This window comes from Pectinophora gossypiella, chromosome 11 (genome assembly GCF_024362695.1).
Source record: "Pectinophora gossypiella chromosome 11, ilPecGoss1.1, whole genome shotgun sequence".
NCBI lineage: Eukaryota > Metazoa > Arthropoda > Insecta > Lepidoptera > Gelechiidae > Pectinophora > Pectinophora gossypiella.
Genome location: NC_065414.1, coordinates 11,465,061 through 11,488,887, shown reverse-complemented (window position 1 = coordinate 11,488,887; position 23,827 = coordinate 11,465,061). Strand labels below are relative to the sequence as shown.

At 38.9% G+C, this 23,827-nt stretch overlaps 2 protein-coding genes across 2 annotated transcripts; both read left to right on the top strand.

Annotated features, from left to right (window-relative positions):
- Positions 1-10,830: 10,830 nt before the first annotated feature.
- LOC126370596 (uncharacterized) lies at positions 10,831-11,799 on the top strand. The gene has a single exon (XM_050015551.1). The coding sequence runs from the start codon at positions 10,831-10,833 to the stop codon at positions 11,797-11,799; it is 969 nt and encodes a 322-aa protein (XP_049871508.1).
- A 1,863-nt stretch (positions 11,800-13,662) lies between these two features.
- Positions 13,663-23,707, top strand: LOC126370550 (T-complex protein 1 subunit gamma). The gene is made up of 12 exons (XM_050015454.1): positions 13,663-13,796; positions 13,873-13,934; positions 14,027-14,203; positions 14,469-14,666; positions 15,046-15,170; positions 15,857-16,052; positions 16,946-17,100; positions 17,954-18,122; positions 19,262-19,354; positions 20,598-20,712; positions 21,497-21,675; positions 22,168-23,707. Exons 1-12 carry the CDS (start codon positions 13,766-13,768, stop codon positions 22,297-22,299), a joined length of 1,632 nt encoding a protein of 543 aa, XP_049871411.1. The 5' UTR covers positions 13,663-13,765; the 3' UTR covers positions 22,300-23,707.
- Positions 23,708-23,827: the final 120 nt, after the last annotated feature.

Sequence of the window (23,827 nt, the reverse complement as noted above, 5' to 3'; positions counted from 1 at the left end):
TTGAAAAAGAAAACCAGCCAGTGTCCTTACTACTAAACAGTTTTTAAAAAGGAATATTACCGCTTTCGGTTACGTTCCCTGTTGTAAAAATGTGCAAAACTTATGTAAAACGAGTTTTGTTACCAAACCATTAAGCAGATGAGACCGGAGTACAAAGAAAGGACAATTTGAAAAAGAAAAGCAGCCAGTGTCCTTACTACTAAAGAGTTCTTAAAAAGGAATATTACCGCTTTCGGTTACGTTCCCTGTTGTAAAAATGTGCAAAACTTATGTAAAACGAGTTTTGTTACCAAACTATTACGCAGATGATGTGTTAACTTCTTAAATTTCATGTTTTAATGTGCCGTCTAATATTTGTTAAGTTCATATTCTATTTTTTTTCTTTTCTTTGTTGTTTTTTATATAGCATAATTTAAGTTGATCTGTAATTTTTTAAAGTTTAGGATACTCAATTTTGTTATTTTCATATTGTTATTTATGTTCCACTTTTCGGCCAATGGTCTTGTAACCAAAGCCGCAATAAATTAAAAAAAATAAATTCAGCAGATGAAACCGGAGTACATAGAAAGAACAATTTGAAAAAGAAAAGCAGCCAGTGTCCTTATTACTAAAGAGTTTTTACTATGGGATCATTTCTAGGAACGGCACATAACAGCTCGTGTCGTACAGATGTAATCGCGATCATAATCATGTCGTTAGGAAATTGGTTCCATTCATTGTTCTGGTCCGGCAAGCACTGGTTAGTGAGCTGTGCTACCGGTGACGTAGCTAGCGATCAGTGTTGTGCCGGCAGTCATTGGTACAGACGATGGTAAGTACATTCATTAGGTGTATACATTATTATATCAAAGAAATTAATTACATTCATAGAATATGTTCTTAAACAACCATTCATTTATGAGCTTTTTAAAAAGATTAGGTGGACGCTGCATCCAGTATTTCCGGTGGTACGCGGTTATGATGGTCCTATTATATCGGATTGCTCACTCTTTTATAATTTGTGTTTGTTACCAATTTGTTCTTTTTAGAATTTCGACGGAGACTATGCAGTAGATTGGCTCTTCGACGATCTAACACATCTGGATTCGCGACTGTGAATAATGCTACTTGGCGTGTGTATTCGCAGGGGCGGTATCCTGAATTCCGGATAGAGTGGTCTACAGGACTCGTCAGGCGGCATCCCTGACATAGCGCGCAAAGCGCGTTTTTGCATTACAAATACTCGTCAATAAGACATCAATAAGACCAGAGTACAAGATAGAACAGTTTGCAGAAGAAAAGCAGCTGTTTTTTATGACGTGACTTATTGTAGATTTGCCGCAGATGGCATTAACTACTTGGCCGGACAAAAGAAAAGCAGCCGGTGTCCTTACTATTAAAAAGTTTTTACAACGGGAACATTCCCATTTTGGAAATATTCCCGGGCACGGCACATCACTGATAACGATTCGCGTTTTTTTTTACTTAGTTTTATAGGCGAGTGTTTAAGTGACAAAAATCCTATCGTTGGTTCATATCATAGGTACTTTTATGATATACCATGTTTAATGAGATCGTACTTTGTGTACGATGTTATATACTTACCTCTATACCTACTTAACTATTCAGATATGCTTACTTATAATATAAAAAAAAATCCTTTGAACAACCTTGTTATTTGCCTTCTATTCTCAAACTGTTATTGACAATTATTGTTTAATTCTACAGTTTCAAACATTATGTCAATATTATTCGAAAATTTTTCTTTACCACAAATTCCTTAGGCTCAAAGCTAAAATACAACCTACAATATTAAATAAATCAACGAAAACAAACCACAGAGGGATTAAATTTTCAAAAACCCGACTATAAAAGCAAAACTAACATGCGGGTAGAGTTGCAAGTAAAAGCCCACGTCACTCGATGCAGTCGGGTTTTTGTTTTCATTGCCGTAAAATTGTGACGGATACGGCACCGTCATCGACGACAACCAGATAGACGCCTACACCCTATTTAACGTAGCATGATTAGAATGACAGAAGTAATTAGTACACCGCCTAGTGCGAAAGAGTATACACCTAGTACGCAAGATTCGAGAGATATGTCACTCTATTCACGCTACGTTTAATATGGTTTAAGTAGTTTACATTTCGCATAAAATGAATTCTGTCGACAATGTTACTGATCATAGAGCAACACAGACCTCCGCTAACGACAGATCATAGATCATAGTGGATACATGCCCTCAGCACCAAAATACACCAGTTAAATGACGTCGTCGTGTGAAGCATCCGCACTAAGACCTTTTTGGCTGGACCGCTACATCGTATGTCGTAACACAAGCGCTGATTGTGGTTGCGCGATGCCAAAGAATGAATGGTGTGGAAAGTTTTATAACACGATCGTTGCCTCATATAAAATGCTCATTTTGTGCATATTTGTTCCTACCGACTATACTATATTAACAACTATGTGGTGTCAACTATTATTGATGTAATGGGGGACGAGATAAGCGGGACGCTGCGTTCTGATTCACTTAAGATCGAACACGTTGGAAAGTCACGAAACCGGTTGCGACTGGTCGATCGTTGTCGGGCATCATCTTATATCTGATCTATTACTCAGATATGTTGTCAGGACCCGTTTTCTTGAAGGAGTCTAGACGTTGTATCGTTGATGCGGATATGGCACCGTGAAAAGCGAATTTATTTGACGGCGAAATAGACGCTCCAATTATTTTGTTTGATCGGATTTCAGATTTTTTCCCATCTGAATGTAGCTTATATGGAAGTATTGGTTATCGGTGCGTTGATATTTTCCATTTGCATTTTTTGTGAGATGGTAAAGCTTGTTTGTTGATGTGTAGGCATTCGAAACGAAATCCTTTATAGAATGTTTGTTTAAATTAACATACAATTTTAGTACTTACTTACTAAAATTATTCTATGTAATACTTAGGGCTTTCTATGTAAGCACAGACGAACGACGATGGTGTCGGCGATGTCGTTGACCGTCGCGTCGCCGCAGCATGTCGACGACGTCGACGACCGTCGCCGCGGCATGTCGATGATGTCGTTGACCGTCGCCGCGGCATGTCGACGACGTCGACGACCGTAGTCGCGGCATGTCGATGATGTCGTTGACCGTCGCCGCGGCATGTCGACGACGTCGACGACCGTAGTCGCGGCATGTCGATGATGTCGTTGACCGTCGCCGCGGCATGTCGACGACGTCGACGACCGTAGTCGCGGCATGTCGACGATGTCGTCGACCATCGCCGCGGCATGTTGACGACGTCGTCGCTAGTCTGTAAACGCACTTACTTAAATAAGTAGATATCAAAAGTAAGCAAATATTGGTATATAATATTTTTGAGTATGTTACTAAATATATATCTTTTTTTTATTAAGTTGGTATTCTAGCAAAGTCAGTGATGCGGGAAATATTCAATGAGCTCTTGCAACATAAAAATATAATTGAAAAAATATTCTTTGTTGACGTATTTTTTTATCGCTCGACTAGCATAAACCTAAGATTTTCGTGCTCCCTCTAGTCTCCCAACTGTTATATAGCGACAAATAAGAGAGAGATAAATAATAATTGCAAATTCTTGCAGAAGAAATAAAAAACTCAACCTACCGCTTTAAAAAGTACACGAAAAATTCAATTAGTCTCGTATCCGGGAACGTGTTTTAGCTGCAAATTTAACGCGAATGGAAGAAGCTGCTGCAAATTGAACCTTATGTCCGTACAGTAAGTGAATGTGATTGGCGAGGTGTACAGAGCCGTTAATTTCCATATTAAAACCGTCACAAAGGAAGATTTCAAAAACCGAGGTGGGGTGGGAAAAGAGCAATGTAATGTAAGAATGCAACGTTTGTTGTGGATGTGGTATTTTAATACGTACGTAGTATAGGGATATAGGATGATCAAGCATTTTTACCTAAGTATATCATTATTACAAATCCTATTTTGGCTGAGATCCGCGCCCGATACGAATTAATTCGGGGCGGAGAGTTACCGTTCTGTACCTAGTATTATTATTCTGTGGTTGTAGTTAAGTTGGCACCATTGGGTCTCTAACCATGGAAATTCACGGAATTAGATGTAATAGATAGAAACATTCATCAAATCTTCTTACATAAGAGAAGAAGACATCTACTTAAAACAACCTCTGCAATTGAGCCATCTTAATTCCTGGAACACAGCTATACAGTTTATACCTAGCAGCCATCCAATAATGACCAATGATAAGTATAATACCATATCCAAAATACTTCTCCTTCCTAACTCTGTCAACCGCAAACAATATTGCGCCGAGATACCGTCGGCTATGATAATCGCGTCAAAACGCACGTGAAGTACCGCGAGGCGGTGGGGGCGCTAAGGGGGCGGTAAGGGGGCGCTAAGCCGGAGCCGGGGCGGTTTAAAACGTACCCGATTATCCGGCCGAGAGTACTCCGCTCGGAGACGAAACATGTTTGCTATGAGTACGTACAGTCGCAGGATTGCAGCAAAAAGGGTTTTAAAAGCCATCTAGAAATGTGAGAAAAAGAATACTAAGTCTAAGATTGCAATACTGAGGGGTTAAAAAGGCTACATCGAAGCAATTCATCTAAAAAGCAATATATATTGCAATTTGACATTTGCGAATTATAAAAGTAACTGCGTCATGCAAACAAATGTCAAATAGGAATATTTCTTTTCATGTGGCCTTTTTAACACCCCTGGATTATCATCTTATAGGATATTGTGTTATAATATAGGAACACATAATAAAACTGCTCTAATTCTAACTCAGGCGAAGATGTGCTGTCGCTAAAAGTGCATTAGTAAGAAAGGCACAAGCATATTACATTCTAAACATGCGGCAGCTATAAAAACTAGCCAAGTCGGACCTTAGGCTACAATATAAGTATATTATTATCTTAAGTTATAAGAAGAAATTATATTTTATGTTGTTATACTTGGCACCCATTTAGATCTCACTTCTTTAATTGGCGTTGAAGTCAACAACTAAGGCATAGATATATATCATAATATTGATCTTGGCTCTCGTATCAAATTTATGTTTTTGATGGGATTTAGATTAATATTGATTAACTTGTAAACACGGAATAATTTGTTTTAAGTTATTATCATAATTAAAACACATAATATCCCTGCTTTAAACGCGGTTAGAACCCGTTATTATGTGTTTTAACACGGAATAATTACCGTATTTAACGGTTTTAAAAAGTTGTCCAATTTGGTGGAGATTAGGAGTGTGTGTTCTGTCAAGGGCTCAGACGAGGGGAGGTTTGGTTGTGGTGGAAGCATCCGTCATGTTTGCTCACCGTCGCGTTCTAAGGCTTCAAATACATGTTCAGACAAACGGTATTTGAAAAATTCAAGTGAGCTTTCATTGATTTTCTTAAGTCTTTTTAATCTTCTCGATCTTAACTCGTGTGGGTTGTGATTACCAACTTGTACACCATCGTAGGCGTCCGTGGTCCAGTGGTTTGAGCGTTGGCCTCACGATCCGGAGGTCCCGGGTTCAAATCTCCAGGGGGACACATCACGAAAATCACTTTGTGATCCCTAGTTTGGTTGTAGGACATTACAGACTGATCACCTGATTGTCCGAAAGAAAGATGATCCGTGCTTCGGAAGGCACATTAAGCCGTTGGTCCCGATTACTACTTACTGATGTAAGTTAGTAGTCGTTACATGAGCCATGTCAATGGCTTTTGGCGGCTTAATAGTATTCCTGACACCAGGGTTGATGGGGTTGGTAATCCACCTCACAATCCACACGATAGAAGAATATTATAAAGATTATTGATCAATGGCTGATCTCATCAAGACTCAAGATTACTTTTAAACCGCTCAAAACCCCTGAAATGCCTCATGTAATGATTCAGACACTTACAAAAGTAAATAGTAGACGGAACTGATTGTTTAACGCTACGGAGTCATCTTAATTTTGAGACAATCAGGTGATTTTAACCAAACCGGGGACAGTCTCTCGGAGAGATTTTTTGTTAATCGGGAATCGAACCGAGGACTTCTGGATCGTGAGCCCAACCTTCAACCACTGGACCTCTGAGGCCATCTTCTTAGTGACATAATGTTACTAATATCCTGTGACCTGTCATTGCGATGAGCTGCATCTTTATGCAGTTTATATGCAGCGTGCATGCAGATTAACAAATCCTTACATTTTCATATACCTATTTATATGTATCACACGTTAAGGAGGTATATTACAACATCATCATGTACTTATAACAGATCACTACATGTCTTCCCATTTTATGGATGAAGAAGTAACTTAGCAGTTCCTACTAGTTAGTCCAAGCATGAGTAGAGGGGGCAAAATCATGAAGCTGATCTTTCCGACTAAGAAAATGTCCTGTCAAATGTTAGCTATTAACCTAAGTAAACCAAGACATGATATTCTAGGTATACAGGGTGTTAGTGACATCGTAACTCAGGGGGATGATTCAGACCATGATTCTGAGTTAATATCAGGTCAAATTTTTCGTCGCAAAATTATGATTTTTTTTTTTAATTATTTTCAATTCTATACTTTTGCGATGGAAAATTCCACTTGATATTAACTCAGAATAATCAGCTGAATCATCCGCCTCAGTATTCGTTACGATGTCACTTACACCCCACACAAGTACATACAGTAGCCATACAAGTAGGTATGGGTATTAGTGACAACGTAACGAATACTGAGGGGCATGGTTCAGACCATGATTCTGAGTTGATATCAAGTGGAATTTTCACTCTGAATATTCATGAAAATTTTTGTTTTTTTTAATTATTTTCAGTTCCATACTTTTGCGCCGGAAAATTCTACTTGATATCATCTCAGAATCATGGCCTCAATCACCCCTCAAAGTTTTCGTTACGATGTCACTAACACCCTGTATAGCAAGATCACCGAGAAACTGAAGAATATCAATACAAAATATGTTTGTACTAATAGGCTAGTTTCCAACTAAGTAGTCAATTTAGCCACTTTTTACTATACGTCAAAACACGAAATTACTTGTATGAAAAATCACACTGTGACGTCATAGAAAAACGTGACAAAATGTCGAACTTATTATTACGTTTTTCTTGATTAAAGTAGGTACCTATATAAATAAGAAAAAAGACAAAAATGTTTTTCGTTAGTTTTAAGTAGATCTGTTTATTTAGTAATCAGAATTTCATAATTTATCTTGAACCTAGTACACGACACAAGTGTATCTATTCGAATTGATCCTATCTGTGCATGTATTGCAGACGTAAGACTTCACGCTCGTATCAACTGTTTGAATAGAGATACGCCGCTTTGAATTTATTGTTAACAACCCCCTCCCTCGGGGAGTCGTGCGAATGACAGCGAGAAGCCACGAGCGATTCGCTTCAGACGCTAATAGGTGGTTCTACGAATAACTGATTGCAAAAATAGTATCTTTTGTTTTCTTGCCAGTCAGAACGTATTTACGTCGCGAACTTAATACATTTAAGTTATCTTAATATATTGCTAAATAACTATTTGGTATGTACTAGAATACACAAGACATAGGTACACCTTATCTGAGTATACTTATATTTATGTCTTCGTTTCAATCGTTTGGCTTCTATAGTGATTACACTTTACAGATACTGAGCAAAAAAAGCTGGGAAAGCGGGAAAATTGGGTCGAGGCGCGAAATTCTCTTGGCAGTTTCATTTAATACCAAATCTCGGACAATACGATACTTAAGTTTTTATTGCACAAAAGGAATATAACCACAGTATTTACTAAAACTACTTTATACTACATTATATAGATGCATACCTACATTATTACGGAATTAGGGAGGAGAATTGTGTAATAGTCATAAAGAAAAGTTCAAAAGAAAAGTTATAAAAAGAAATTATAAGTAGAAAAGTTGTAAAGACTCGGATCACTGTTCATCACGGTTTCCTCGGCTCTATGTTCAGTTTCCGGCCAAGTAGATAATGCCATCTGCGGCAAATCTACAATAAGTCACGTCAAAAAAAAACCTATGTTCAGCGCAGAAAGAACGCTGGCTGGTTAACGATCGGATAAGAAAATAAGTTCCAAAATAAATAGCTGGTTCACCACGTCCGCTTTACCGCCACCAGACGGGCACCTCACCTGTCTATTGTGACACAAATCCGATGTATCGCTTTCGCTTCAAATTCGTATGGTAATGCGACATTTAATTCCTGTTAGGGACGCTCTATTGGTGAACCGAGTACCGACTTATATACGCACTTGTTAGTGTGTTGATGAACGGTTTTGTCGTTTCAATCAATGTAGGGTGATATGAAATCTGTTATAGGGAGACTGAGTTGTTGTGGTTGAGTTTAACTGGTATAGGTAAGCATGGAAGCTAAACCTGCATTATTGAATTCATGTTCAGATCTTAAATGTTTATTAAACAAAAAGAGAAAACATCGTGAGGAAACCTACCATCACCCGGTTTTCTCACGATGTTTTCCTTCACCACTGACGAAACCCATTTTCCCGAGAAATGTGTTTCGGAGGTATATGTGACTTAACCTGTATTGGGCTGGTTTGCCTTTCGGGGTTTAGATGGTCAGACAGGCTGTCGCTTCTGGTTAGGTTAGGTTGGGACGCAAAAGTATAAAATATAAAATAATTTAAAAAACACAAACAAAACAAACCATGAAATTTGCGACAAAGAAAATTCCTCCGAATCATGATCTGAATCATCCCCCGTTACGATGTATCTAACACCCAGTAGAGGAACATCGTCTTTTAAAAATAGATCTAGTCATACATTTTGCTACAATTGCAGAATTTGCAGACGTGTTTATTTTCCACACACGTTTACAAATATGCAACCAAAATCCATGTTCAAATCGAAACAGGTTCGCTTCAGCAGCAGTTTTATTTTAAAAACAGAATACACGGGCTTGCTCTAACGCCGCATCCCCATCCGCTGTCGATACTCGGATACACGGCTTAATATTGGCAATATTGCAATAAAATTGCGGTGAGCTGAAAAATCGATCTCGACAGACGAACGAGTCGCGGCAACTGGTAATCACATCACTAACAAGCTTCGATTTGAATTTTGGAATGCGTTCCAAAATTGTTCGTCATTCACAATTTAAAAATACTTACATAAATTATATTTTTATGGTCCGCTGAATAAATGGTGTTGCTCAATTATAGTTTTGACCTGTTTTCGCTAATACGGTTTTCATATTTAGAGCAATACCTATGCCAGAGCTTCTATTTAACAAACATAAAATAGCATCACGGCTGTATCTACCCGAAGGGGTAGGCAGAGGTGTATAGTATAATATAAGTACACCCACTCTTCGCCAGGTATGTTTAAGTCCCACGTAATAGGTGTCGAGCCTGTTGCCACAATATTGGAAACCACGTGATGACTTCAATAAAGTCGAATTCAGTGGTTTAATAAAGATAATACTTATAAATAGCTACGCTATTTACCTACTAACGAGCTTTTCTTTGGGTGTCTGATGGTGATGATGATGCTGTCATCATATATGTATGTCATCTGTATTGCTCATGACTGTTCATGAGCAATATCATATACCCACTTTAGAACCCTGTCGCACTATCATATTTGACATTTAATGAGAATAACGGTTTAATTTGTCAAAACTGTTAATGTGACTGTTTCAAAGTGTATATATTAGTACTCATGACCGTACTGTAGGTTATGTAGGTAGGTCCCTCAGCGCTTTCAATTTGTCCGGCTTAGTAGGTACGATAATAAATAAAACAAGTCACATTTGAAGTCGTTTAAAAATCATACACCGATGATGTTGATGCGAGAATAAGTAGGTCAACACAAGAACGATATTATTATCAGACATCCAGATAAGGGGATTTCGTATTCCATGGTGTGACGTTGCTATGGCAGACATGACGGTCTGTCGTATTGTTCGCATTGTAATCACTCTCGAGCACTGTCTCCCTGAGATCGGTGTGAAGCGTCACTTACATCCTGCGATTCTATGTTTAAACTTTAACAGAAAGCCAAACACACAACAAAAAATATATAACGAAAAATAAATAACAAATTACCGTTAGATATTAGACAATATAACCAATTAATGATATTTAAATATAATTTGACTAATTCTTTAATTGAAAATACATTTTATTACGTTGACGATTTTTTGTCTAATTATTGTTAATTTTCTATTTGAATGCTAATTGTAATTTATTTTTTAATTTTATTTGTAATTTAATCTGTTATGTTTTGAATTCGAATAACGAAAGGTGCGACATAAATTATATTGTTTTACCTATGTTGTCGAATAAATCAATTTGAAAAAAATCAAAGAAAAAGAAAGCTCGCAGAGGTGTGGGTAGATACTTAGTTCGTCTTGTGACGGATGTACTTCTGACTTCCCCAATTGGGAACGCAATAAAGTTTTTGATTTGTTTGATTTGATTCAGGTATAGTCGTTAGCTTATGTTATGTGTAAACTTTAAAGTCGTGAGGATCAATGTTGGTTAAAATCGAATTTAAAATATGCGAACAGAAATAAAACTCTATTTCATGAATTAGCATAAAAATTAAATAGCGTCACGTCTGTATCCGCGAAAGGGTAGGCACAGGTGTATATGTGTAGTATACACACCATAACGATAGAATCACGTGCTTTAAGCTAAGAATCTATAGAACGATATTATAAAAGAATGATAAAAGATGCTGTTGCCCGTCGAACAGTATAAACGGCCGAAGCCACCCCATTCGCCCCGTGCACTCATCGCATCTCATTCACATCGGGGCCGCGACGCGGCTCACTCATTTCCCGATCCCACTCACCATTATGAATATTGTTGCAGATATGAGCTCAGTGGACGAGAAGCCTCCAACCGATGCGTCCACCAAGTTACGCGAGATGAGGAACACGGATCTAGTGTCCCGGCTCCTAGCAGCGACACCTCCATATCTTTACAGCGCTCTGCCCCTGCAACCACACGCCTTCTTCTTCAGCGAGATGCTACGGTCCTTCGTCAGTGCACGGCACGGCTGTAGACCGCCCCACTACCACCGCCGCTTCAAGCGCCGCTCACACAAATACTTCGCTGAAAACGACAACGACTGGCGCCGGGAGTATCCTAAAGAAGACGAAAAGAAGGAACCCGAAATTCGCCCAGAAGTTCCGTTAGAATTGACCGTGGATAAACAGCCGAGGGTGCGGGAGCCATCGCCGAAAGTGGAGACAAATAAACGCAGCAGCCCGAGTCCCCAAGAAAGACAGTCAACCTTCGTGGACGTGGGCACGGAAGAGTTGCCCAAACCTTCCCCTTGCGTGCGGAGTCCTGCCGAGAACCCCGTACAACCATCAAATTTGATCCTTCCCCCACCACCACCCATGTGGTATCCGCCCCTCTACAACCCGCAATTCGGCGTAGATCCCTTGAACTTCTTCATAGACTTGCGCGTTCAGGGACACATATACGACAGGAAACGATTAGCTGAAGGCATGGAAACAAACATCAGTCAAGAAGTGCGTTCAGAAGACTCAGGGTTAGACAAGAGATTGGGTAGAGACTTCGGACAGAGGCCCAGGCATTTGTCTGCATTTTCCGTCCCTGTACGCTCCGGGAACATTACAGTGGATGGCCCAGACAAATACTTCGATCACCCGAGTAGAGGTGGCAAAACTAATGGGACGTCATACATTATGAAGAATTTGAAACGTGTGTATGAAAACGTTCACTCCCAGGAAGATAGAGATGAATCTAAAGATGAGAAGGCTGAAGAGACAAAGGCGGAGTCTTCAGACGTGGATGATGATATTATTGATTAGAATGATAATACTAGGTACCTACCTACTCGTACCTAGCGATACTAAATTTTAATGTTCTAGTCATCTAGTGAGTCAACTTCAAGTTTCTTTAGAAATTCTATAAATTGTACCTAAGTATACAATAAGTAAAACTTGTTAAAATGTGAAATTATCTCATTTCTAGCTAGTCTCTGTAAATTTACCTTATAATACCTTCTTGTCTATATAAAATGTTACGTGTAAAAAATGAATTCTTAAAAAATTAAATTATTATTCGTACCTAATATTCCTTACTGTTTATTATTTCTCGGCGCTTTCAACAAGAGTAGGTAACAGTTACCTACTCATAATAATAAGTTGTTAGTTTATAAAACAACTTGCTAAGTGGATAGCTTATAGGTACCTACCTTTTGCAACCATTTTTGTCATTAGCGTCTTATCTTATGGATTGATTCTAAGTTATTTTTTCTCAATTTCATTTGGGAAAGGAATGGAATACACTTAAATGGCGCTGTAAAGATTTTCTTCCGTTGAACCTTTTAATTTCATAGATAATAGACAGGTAAGTATGCATCTTTATCTTTGCTTTTGGGTATAAATGAAGACCCTAACGGCCTCCGTGGCCCAGTGATTGAGCATTGGGCTCACGATCCGGAGGTCCCGGGTTCGAATCCCGGTGGGTACATATCCCGAAAATCACTTAGTGATCCCTAGTTTGGTTAGGAAATTACAGGCTGATCACATGATTGTCCGAAAGTAAGATGATCCGTGCTTCGGAAGGCACGTTAAGCCGTTGGTCCCGTTTATTACTTACTTACTGAGTAGTATTATTCCTTATTCTATGTTACTGATGTAAGTGAGTAATCGTTTGACGGCTCAATAATAACCCTGCCTGACACAAGGGTTGACGAGGTTGGTAATTCACCTCACAACCCACACGATAAAAGAAGAATGAAAACCCTTGTTATTACCCCCAGGCATAACACATTTTCAACCCATTATTCTTCTTCTTCTTCTATCGTGTGGGTTGTGAGATGGAGTACCAACCCCATCAACCCTGGTGTCAGGGTTATTATTAATATGATCAAAATATCTCTATCAAAATAGATCTAAAATCAAACAACAATTATTTTTATACGTGCCTCTACCATTACGTTATATTTTTGAATAATTATGTACCTACCCGAACAATGACAAAGTAAGTAATTATCACGTTAAATGTGTTCAGCGCCATCTATATTGGTTTTGGGGAACGTACCCTGGAAAGTCCCTCGTTACCCAATTTTATCGGAACATTATTAAAGTGGCAACACAAAAAGAGTCATGTTCGTTGTATTTAGCATAATGACGATTTAAAATTTTACAAATAGATAGATGTAGTTATTAAATGCATGCAATGTTTTTTTTTTTATTATTAAATAATAATAATAAAAATCAAATATCAAAATTATGGTTTCGTCATGATGTTTTTCTTTATTGCTAACTACGTGAAAAACATTTATACTCCTATTCATTCAAAAACGAATTCGAAAATCATTAGTTTAGGCCCGTGCTGAGTTCGAACCTGCGACCTCACGAGGGCAGCGTTCTTCCAATGGCTCTGCTTTAGCGATGCGAACCGAACCATGAAACGAATATCCACTTGACTTTGTTTGACAGGTGCTGTTGGTGTTGTCGCCATAAAGATTTTCCGCAGAAACTTGAAAAAGAAGATAAATCTGAATCAAAATAATTTTATATAGTTATTAATATTTTTAATTATACAATCCCATTTAATGGTTATTAATTAATAAACACTTATATTAGAGACGAACAAATTGAAAAAAAAACAATTTCAATGAAACCACTTGATTTCACATGACATTTTTGAAAATTTCAACTTTTTTCTTTCTTGCAACATTAGTCACCACGCGATTTTTCTTGTGCTTGTGAATTTCTCGAAAGAATAATTTAATTTTTACGTATTTCATTTACAAACTATATCAAAATGTTCAGTCAACAGCCTATTTTGGTTTTAAGTAAGTATTCAGTATGGTTATCAGTTATGTATTTTTTGTAATGTGCAGTTTCATTCATTACTCATCTGACTTGCAGGCCAGAACACAAAACGTGAGTCCGGCCGGAAGGTTCAGCTCGAAAATATCAATGCTGGGAAGGTAAAAGCGTCTTGAAATCATTCAAAACTTACAATTTCCACTAATATCTACATATTTAGCCGAAAAACGGTGGTATTTCTTTTGTATTTTAGACAATAGCGGACGTTATTCGAACATGCCTTGGGCCTCAAGCGATGTTGAAAATGCTCATGGACCCGATGGGAGGGATCGTGATGACTAACGACGGCAATGCTATCCTCCGTGAAATCACCGTGCAGCACCCTGCTGCTAAATCCATGATCGAAATCGCCAGAACTCAAGATGAAGAGGTTAGAATTATTTGCGATTTTATTTATGTGAATTACTGAGATACACAGGCGATTTGCGTGGTGTATTGTGATAGTTACACTGTGTATATTTGTGTAGCATATTCTTTATTATCTTTTTTAATAATACCTGAGATTTTATTTTGTGCAGTTTGTAGCATATATTGATTGTTAGACAACCTAAAGTTCAAACTTTAGCAGAAAGGCTTCCTATAGAAACTCCTATGGAATTTTTGATACATCTCTAATATTTGGAAATAATCTTCAGGTGGGCGATGGCACAACCTCGGTTATTGTGCTAGCAGGTGAGATGCTGGCCGTAGCCGAGCCATTCTTGTCACAGAACATCCACCCTACGGTGATCATCCGTGAGTACCGCCAGGCGCTAGAGGATGCCGTTAAGCTGCTCCAAGATAAAATCTCTATCCCCATTGATCTCAATGACAGAGACAAGCTGAAAGAAGTGGTGAGTAATATTAACTTGTAACATTGATAATGAAATTTAAAACTCAAGCCAGGTTGTGAGGTGGATTACCAACCCCATCAACCCTGGATAATTGATATTGGGTTTAGCATATTATGTTAATGAAGGTTAATAAATAAATCTAACTCTAATTATAGAACTAAAACTCAGCTATGGAGAGATTGCACTCTAAAAAGTATGAATCATAAATATTTCTTCAAAATTCTTAGCTAAATGGAATAGGTTTTTTCACATACTTCATGAGCATTGCCTTTTTTGTTTCATTTCAGCTAATTGTTGTCAAATAACAAAGACTGATGTATTGGTTAAATGAATATAGTTTATTATGGTGATAAACACTATTAAATCATTACCTCTACAGATCCGCTCATGTGTGGGCACCAAGTACATTGGCCGTTGGGCTGACCTGGCCGTGGACATTGCTCTGGATGCCGTCAATACTGTCACTATAAACGAGAATGGCAGAGTTGAAGTTGACATCAAGAAGTAAGTTTTATTTAGATTTGATATCTACAGAATAGCATTTCTTTTATTTTAGATATAATCTGAGTCTTGTTCATTTAATTCAGTTATTGGGAAATATATCTCAGGCACAGATTGTTTCTGTCATTTTTTCTATGTAATTGTTTTTATTAGAAATACTATGCTGTGATTGGTTGAAAATGACAACTCCTGTAAATTCATTGATATTTTAGCCAGTCATAGGATAGGATTCTATCTGGATAAAAACTGAGTTAATCAAACACTCCAGTGTTCTATTGTTCTGTCCTGTTTAAAACATAACAACAAAGCATCACGCCTGTTTCCAAGAAGGGACAGGCAGAGTTGTATAGTATACAAATCTATGCTATATGCACCCATTCCAGCGAGCCAGCCAGCTAGCCAGCTATGTTTAAGTCGCATGTAAGAGGGGGCTATTCTATTGCCATTAACCGGGCACAAACTCTGGAAAACCAATAACAACGAACTGATTAAAAATAATACAGATGTAGCCTTTATTAAGAACTTAATCTAATTATAAACAATATATGTATGTAACCAAATCATAAAAACTAGATTTTTAGCTTAAACTTAATATTTAAAATGTGTTTAAAGCTATTATTTGTCTTCCTCGTCCATTTGTCTTTTGACATAGGTTGAAAATAAAGTGTTATATAAAATTAACTTTACAGCTATGCGAAAATCGAGAAGATTCCAGGAGGTACCATCGAGGAGTCCCGCGTGCTGTCCGGCGTGATGATCAACAAGGATGTCACGCATCCCAAGATGCGGCGTTACATCGAGAATCCGCGCATCATGCTGCTGGACTGCCCGCTAGAGTACAAGAAGGGCGAGAGCCAGACCAACATCGAGATTATTGGAGAACAGGTATGTTTATAATTATACTTTATTTTTCCTAGCCAAACATTGACAGGTACATTTTAACAGAAGAACAAATTCTATTAATCGGCGGTATCTGTGTGGTAACAGCCTCCGTGGTCCAGTGGTTAGAGCGTTAGGCTCACGATCTGGAGGTCCGAATTCGATTCCCGATGGGGATATTGTCGAAATCACTTTCTGACACTGTCCTTTGTTTGGTAAAGACTTTTCAGGCTTGAATCACCTGATTGTCCGAAAAAGTAAGATGATTCCGTGTTTCGGAGGGCACGTTAAGCCGTTGGTCCCGGCTATTAGCCGTAAAAACACCTCCACCAACCCGCATTGGAGCAGCGTGGTGGAGTATGCTCCATACCCCCTCCGGTTGATTGAGGGGAGGCCTGTGCCCAGCAGTGGGACATATAGGCTGTTTATTTTATCTGTGTGCCCGTTTATACAGTTTATTTATTAACCCATCATATGTGTTTTTTTTACAGTAGTGATTGCCAGAGGTCATATACCTCTGAAACTTATTTCTTAGATATGTCAGTTTCCCCACGAGTTTCCTTCACTGCTGAGCATATGATAATAATCATTTATGTTATTACAAATTCGAAAACAATTTAACTGTATATTTAACTGTTTCATGATTTATTATTGACTAAAAAAAAAGTTTTCATCTCCAGCTCCTCCGTGCTTCGGAAGGCACGTTAAGCCGTTGGTCCCGGCTGCATTAGCAGTCGTTAATAATCATCAATCCGCACTGGGCCCGCGTGATGGTTTAAGGCCCGATCTCCTTATCCATCCATAGGGAAGGCCCGTGCCCCAGCAGTGGGGATGGTAATGGGCAGATGATGATGATGATGATAAAAGCATGTTCCCACTAACCCACAATATTCCTCCAGGACTTCACAAAAATGCTTCAACTGGAAGAAGAGCACGTACAGCGTCAGTGTGAAGACATCATCGCGCTTAAGCCCGACGTGGTGTTCACAGAGAAGGGCGTATCCGACCTCGCTCAGCACTACCTCGTCAAGGCTGGCATAACTGCTATCCGCAGGTAACATACAAGAATAGTTGTATGATCAGCATTGAATCCGAAGGCGATGCAAATTTGAATATATTCATTATGATGTCACTGTACCATTGTAGATTTATAGCAGAATATTCAACTTATCATTATATTATATATAGCTGAAGACTTATAATATACTATACATACATCATAAACAGTCTATATATTCCACTGTGGGTTGGTAGAAGTGCTTTATACAGTTAATAGCCGGGACCAACGATGTAACTTGCCATTCGAAGCACGCAATAAATCTTACTTTTTCGGTCAATCAGGTGATTTAAGCCTGCAACGTCCTTACCAAACAATCTGGAATCGAACTAGATCTGGATCTAGAGGTCTGTACCTCTAGATCGTGAACCCAGGGCTATAACCACGGAATCTGTTATAACTGTTAAAATATAAAAGACAAAATAAATATAAAAACTTCGTTAGTATGTAAATAGTCTATATATTTACTACTAACGCTAACAATTGAGCTGTAATGTGTATGTTTTGTATATCCTCGTATATACACGTGAGTTCACAACAACCGTTACGAGTTTATTAGGCACTAACAAATAACAACTAACCAACAAACGAATTGGGTAGTTTCCTTGGTCAAAGATAAATTATGAAAATCTGATTACGAAACAGTGACAGATGTAAAGGTGGCAAAGAACCTTTTTTTTGTCTATTTAACTTATTTATGAATTTTACTAAAGAAAAATGTAATAATAAGTGCGTCATTTTGACACGTTTTTCATACGAATACCATAGTAATTTCGTGTTTTGACGTTTAGTGAAAAGTAACTGATTTGACTGGTTTAACTAACTACTCTATTGCCTCATAACATTCCAGACTGCGCAAGACAGACAACAACCGATTGGCGCGCGCGTGCGGCGCCACCATCGTGAACCGCACGGAGGAGCTCAAGGAGACCGACATCGGCACGCAGGCCGGCAAGTTTGAGATCAAGAAGATTGGGGACGAGTACTTCACGTTCGTCACCGAGTGTACCAACCCTAAGGTGACATTTTTTTTTTATATAGCCTGAAGCCACTGCCACTGCTGCCACTGCTGGGCAAAGGCCTCCCTCCATTTCTTCCAGTACTCACGCTCTCACGCTCTCCACGCCTGCGTCTGTCTCTACTCGGAGACCATTCTGTCGTGATCTTAGCCCACAGGTCCTTAGGTATCCAACAGACAAGACATTTATTTTTATTTTATTTTGGACAACTGGACAGGAGATTTGTTTGAAAGAAAAAAACTTATAATGTTGGACGCCACTGCTGATCCCTTGTCACCGGGTTCAATAAATCCACCTTAGGACTTCGTATCAACAGTGGCTGCAAGTTGTCTTCATTAGTGATTATGGCCGTGAGTTAATGTATGTATGTATAATGCGCTTTCTTACACACCTACTCCGGGGGGTGTCCTTAAAGAGTGGGAGTAGGAATGGTTATTATAAAGTTAGTGATTATTTAGAAGATATGAATGCATGGGATATACTGTCTGAGAACTGATATCAGGCAGCTAAATTACTCAATTGTATACCAATATTGTATGTTTATTTTTTTTAAAGAACGAAGAACGTCTAGGGCCCTGCGCCGAGGTTTTTCTTGCAGCATCTTTTCCCCAGCTATACAGGTTGTGAGAAACTGCAGTAGTTTTAGGCGGATGAGACGTTCGTTATGTAAAAATTGACGATTTAAAGTGTAACTATGTTACCTACTGAATAAAGATATTTTTGAATTTGAATTTGGGTAGGGTGGGAGTGGGTGGGTGGTGATATAGTCGTGAGCTTATGTTGTTAACACATTCACTGTGTATGAACCATATAATGAGGCAATAAATTTGAAACTCATATGTGCATGTCTCTATGTGTGTGTGTGTCTATGTACTTAAATTCCAATGTGTTTATCGAAACATAACATTGCACGTGAGGGGTTTACATATAATTTTCAGTTACACAGCAAACGTGTTAAAATAGAATGAGTCTAAAGTCCCCACCCGCCAACAGATTCCAGACATATACATACATTCATGACTCTTTCTTTTTGTTTTCTTTGCGAGTCGGTGGCGATCGATGCTATATTCTTTATAATACCATGTAACATGCAAAATAACTAAATAATTAAATTATCTAATCTTTTTTCTGTGTTTCAGGCCTGCACAATCTTACTTCGTGGAGCTTCGAAGGACGTCCTCAACGAGATTGAGAGGAATCTTCAGGACGCTCTGCATGTTGCCAAGAACCTTGTGAGTTATTGCAATGAATGTTTGACCTCTGAAATCATGGGCTCCTGTCTTGTTTTAGAGGTTTTTTGTTTAGTTTATCGGCTTTTTTTAACTAGTCAAACCAGTTACGTTTTACTAAACGTCAAAACACTAAATTACTATGAAATTTGTAAGAAAAAGCAACCTGGGACGTCATAGAAAAACGTGACATAATGTCGCACTTATTATTACATTTTTCTTTATTAAAACTCATAAATAAGTTAAATAGAAAAAAGAAAACGTTTTTAGTGATCTTTAGACTTAGGAAACTACCCAATTATGTAAATGTGAAAGATATGTTGTTGTTTATTATAAGTTCTTAAGAAATTATCACCCTCATTGGCCCCGATTCCTGCAGACACCGCCTAATTTTATTTTAAGTTATATCCGTCATTTTCATATTCGTCGAAAAGGAAAGGGACGGATGATTTACAGCTCTTAATTTTAGGAAGAATGAGTAAATGAATGAATAACCCGGGCGAATCAAAAGGTACGTCGCTGGTATGCAATCCGTTTGACGTGCTGTCTAGTTAACTGTGTCGGGTTATTGACGGATGTAAAATTTTTAGACGGTTGGTTTCGATTTGTGCTTAAAATTGACGTGTGTTCCATAAATTTTATGCTTGTCGATTATCCGTCCCTTTCCTTTTCGGCGGATAAGAAAATGACAGATATAACTTTAAATAAAATTAGATGGTATTTACAGGAATTAGCACCAGTGTTGTGTCTTTAGTTCCTGTCCTCGCGGCGTCGTAACCAGACTGCATATAGAGGGTTTTGACCAGTATCCGTACGACGTAGATATAATTCGCTGCGCTTGCCATCCAGAGCCTGCTGAATTTAGATGACTTTCCTGTAGGGCTTGAAGACTATTAAGGTTACGCTACTGGAAAACGTAATGTTATGGGCGATAGGCTGATCCCTTATCACCATAAGGTTCATCATATCCATCTTAGGACTTCGTATCAACAGTGGCTGCAAGTTGTCTTTGATTACTTGTGGCTCTGCCCACCCCATTTGGGATTACGGGCGTGAGTTTATGTATGTGTATGTATGTACTGGAAAACGACGGCACCGAATGGGGAGCTCTTAGGGGTCTCACCCGGTACAAAGTTGTTGCTTAAAGGGAAACTTCAGTAAACTATTGGGAAAAATATAAAATTGTATTTAAAAAAATAATTGTACGTGTATGTGTTACATAGTGTAATGTCGGGCCGGTGTGCAGGTGGTGTCCCCGCGGCTGGTGGCGGGCGGCGGCGCGGTGGAGATGGCCGTGGCGCAGGCGCTGGCCGCGCACGCCGCGCACAACACGCCCTACCGCGCCGTGGCGCAGGCGCTCGGTGCGTATACCACACGGCACACCGCCAATTTCTTTGCTACCGTGTCAAACTCAAACAAGTTGTGAAAAGCTACAAATATATTTATGTAAAAATTATCGATTCAAAGTGTTACCTAATGAATAAAGATATTTTTTATTCATTTGGCATTTACAAAAATATCTTTATTCATTAGGTAACACTTTGAACCGAAGATTTTTACATAAATATATTTGTAGCTTTTCACAACTTGTATAGCCGAGAAAAAATAGCTGCAAGAAAATCGTCGGCACTTATGTGAGCTAACCTGTATTGGGTTTTCCCTTCGCGGATTGGAAGGTCAGTCGCTTCTGTAAAAAACTGGACCTGTCAAGTCTTCAGGTTAGGTAAGCGGACCCTGTGAAAAACGGGTTAATGTACTGTTACGTAAACAGCCTATATACGTCCCACTGCTGGGCACAGGCCTCCCCTCAATCAACCGGAGGGGGTATGGAGCATACTCCACCACGCTGCTCCAATGCGGGTTGGTGGAGGTGTTTTTTTACGGCTAATAGCCGGGACCAACGGCTTAACGTGCCCTCCGAAGCACGGAATCATCCTACTTTTTCGGACAATCAGGTGATTCAAGCCTGAAAAGTCCTTACCAAACAAAGGACAGTCTCACAAAGTGATTTCGACAATGTCCCCATCAGAAATCGAACCCGGACCACCAGATCGCGAGCCTTACGCTCTAACCACTAGACCATGGAGGCTGTTACTAGACCAATGTACTGTTATTTCAACTAAAAATCCTCGTGGATCTTTCCAGAAATCATCCCCCGCACGCTGGCGCAGAACTGCGGCGCGAACACGATCCGCACGCTGACGGCGCTGCGCGCGCGGCACGCGGCCGGCGCGGGCGGCGCCGCCGGCATCGACGGCGACAGCGGGGACATCGTCGACATGGCCGTCAAGGGCGTGTGGGAGCCGCTGGCCGTCAAGCTGCAGGTACGGGAAACGTACTGAGTGTTAGGGACTCCGTACCGATACTCAATTCTGAGTATATATATGAATCTATTCTGAGTTCAAGTGGAATTGTTAGATATAATCGATTATATCGATACTATCGATTATATTGCAATGATCGATTATATCGAGGTACTTGCATAGAATAAAGAATCATACTACGTATAGAATGGCAACTCTCCGCTCCCCACTAACGTCTGAGCTAGGTCCCCCCCCCTTCGGCCATAGTTTAGACTTGAATCGTATGGCGTCAGACGTCACACTCACAGATGCGCGTGTATGACAACGTCAATGTGTGGTGTCTGTGTTAAACGAGGTTGTTTGTATAGTGTCCAGGGTGTGGGTATTTGGTTAAGATAGTATTCTTGTTTAAAGGTGTATGTATGATTTTTTAAGGGCTTAGAGACTAATTGATTATCGGGCAACAGTAATACGTAGTGTTATTTGTTGATCGTCTCTTATCCCTCATTGCAGGTATACAAAACGGCGGTAGAAACAGCTATTCTCCTCCTACGAATCGACGACATTGTCTCTGGATCCAAGAAGAGGGGTGACAAGGAAGCGCCGGCGCCCGCGGACATGGCTGCGATGGGTGGCATGGAATAAGCACCAGTATTCACGGACAAAATTTTATTTATTGCGGTCAGTAAGCAAGTTATAACAGTTTTGACATCATTTATATATCTTAGCTTTATGGTGGAAAATCACGTAAGAGCGTTTTTGAATAATAAAATTCGGGTGTGATTTTTGATAACAAAACCTTGCAGTAGACAAGATTAGTTTTAATCCGGGTCAAGATTTGTGATCTCAAATTTTATCCTGAATGAAATTAATTGATATAAATGGTTTTGTTGAACATAATCACAATCTGATGTGATTTTTCAAGAACGCGCTTACGTCGTTACTCCCGTGACTAGCTGACGATGATGTCAAAACTGCGTTGTAACTTTGTCAACAATAGCGATCCATAGCAATGTTATCATACTTCTTCTTTCGTATGTATTGTTACATCGATAACATACCTCACCAAGTCACGAACTTGAGTTGCCGCGTCATATTACTGTGGGTTTTAGGTACATATAAGACACAATACATATTATATTGTATCGTGTGTTCCGATATTCTAAAGGCTCAGAATAAAAGCGCGGGCGCACCTCTCATGCATGTTTACGCGGCAAACTCCACACTGAGTGTGTGAGGTACATTGGCCATACAAAAAAAAGGAAAATTTGTTATTAATTTATGATTCCATCTTATAATCGTTCATACACGGATACAAATAAGCATAAGGGCTTACAACGAAAACTTATGAGATTATATTATAAAATACAGTGCTTCAATTTTCTTATCTTCTTTTGGAGGGTTAAACAGGCCACATAAAAGCAATCTTGCTATTTGACAATTGCGCATATAAAAGTGCGCATGTTGATATTGCAATAAAGTTTTGGTTTTTTCGATGAATTACTTCAATGTGGCCTTATGGCATTGCTATGGATTGCCGATTATGCGTTTAGTGTGCCTCGAAAAGTGATATAATTAGTCTCGCGTCACTTGGATATCACAGGATAGGAAGCTAGTTATCCAATACTAATAATTATTAAGTTTTTATGACAAGGTCGCCTGTCGTCACTACAAGCGAGTGAAATGCTCGAATGGTCAATAGATTTTGTCCCTGGATATAATAATTGTATTAATTATTTTAATTAAAATGAGCTTGTTTCCGTGAAATTGTTAATGAAAGGTGCTCGATGGAATGGTCTTGGCTAATCAATTTTTGATTCTATGTTTAAAGTTGTTCGAGCTCATATAGATCGCTTAATTTAGTGCTAATGCCTTGTTCTCGTTCGAAGGAACACTCTTATTTGAATGTAATTAATAAAGTTTAGTTTTATTTGTATTTATTTGTTATTGGTCACATCCCGTCTAACCTACACAAGTTTGCATTTAAGTTCTCGCAATAATGCTATATTTTAATATGGAACAATAATAGTATTAAAGTTTTATATATCTACTAGCTACTTGGTTTGATTTTCGATACATACATACATAAACTCACGCCTATGTCCCACCGGGGTAAGCAGAGACTATAGAATTCCATTTGCTTCGATCCTGACACACTTCTCTTGCTACACCT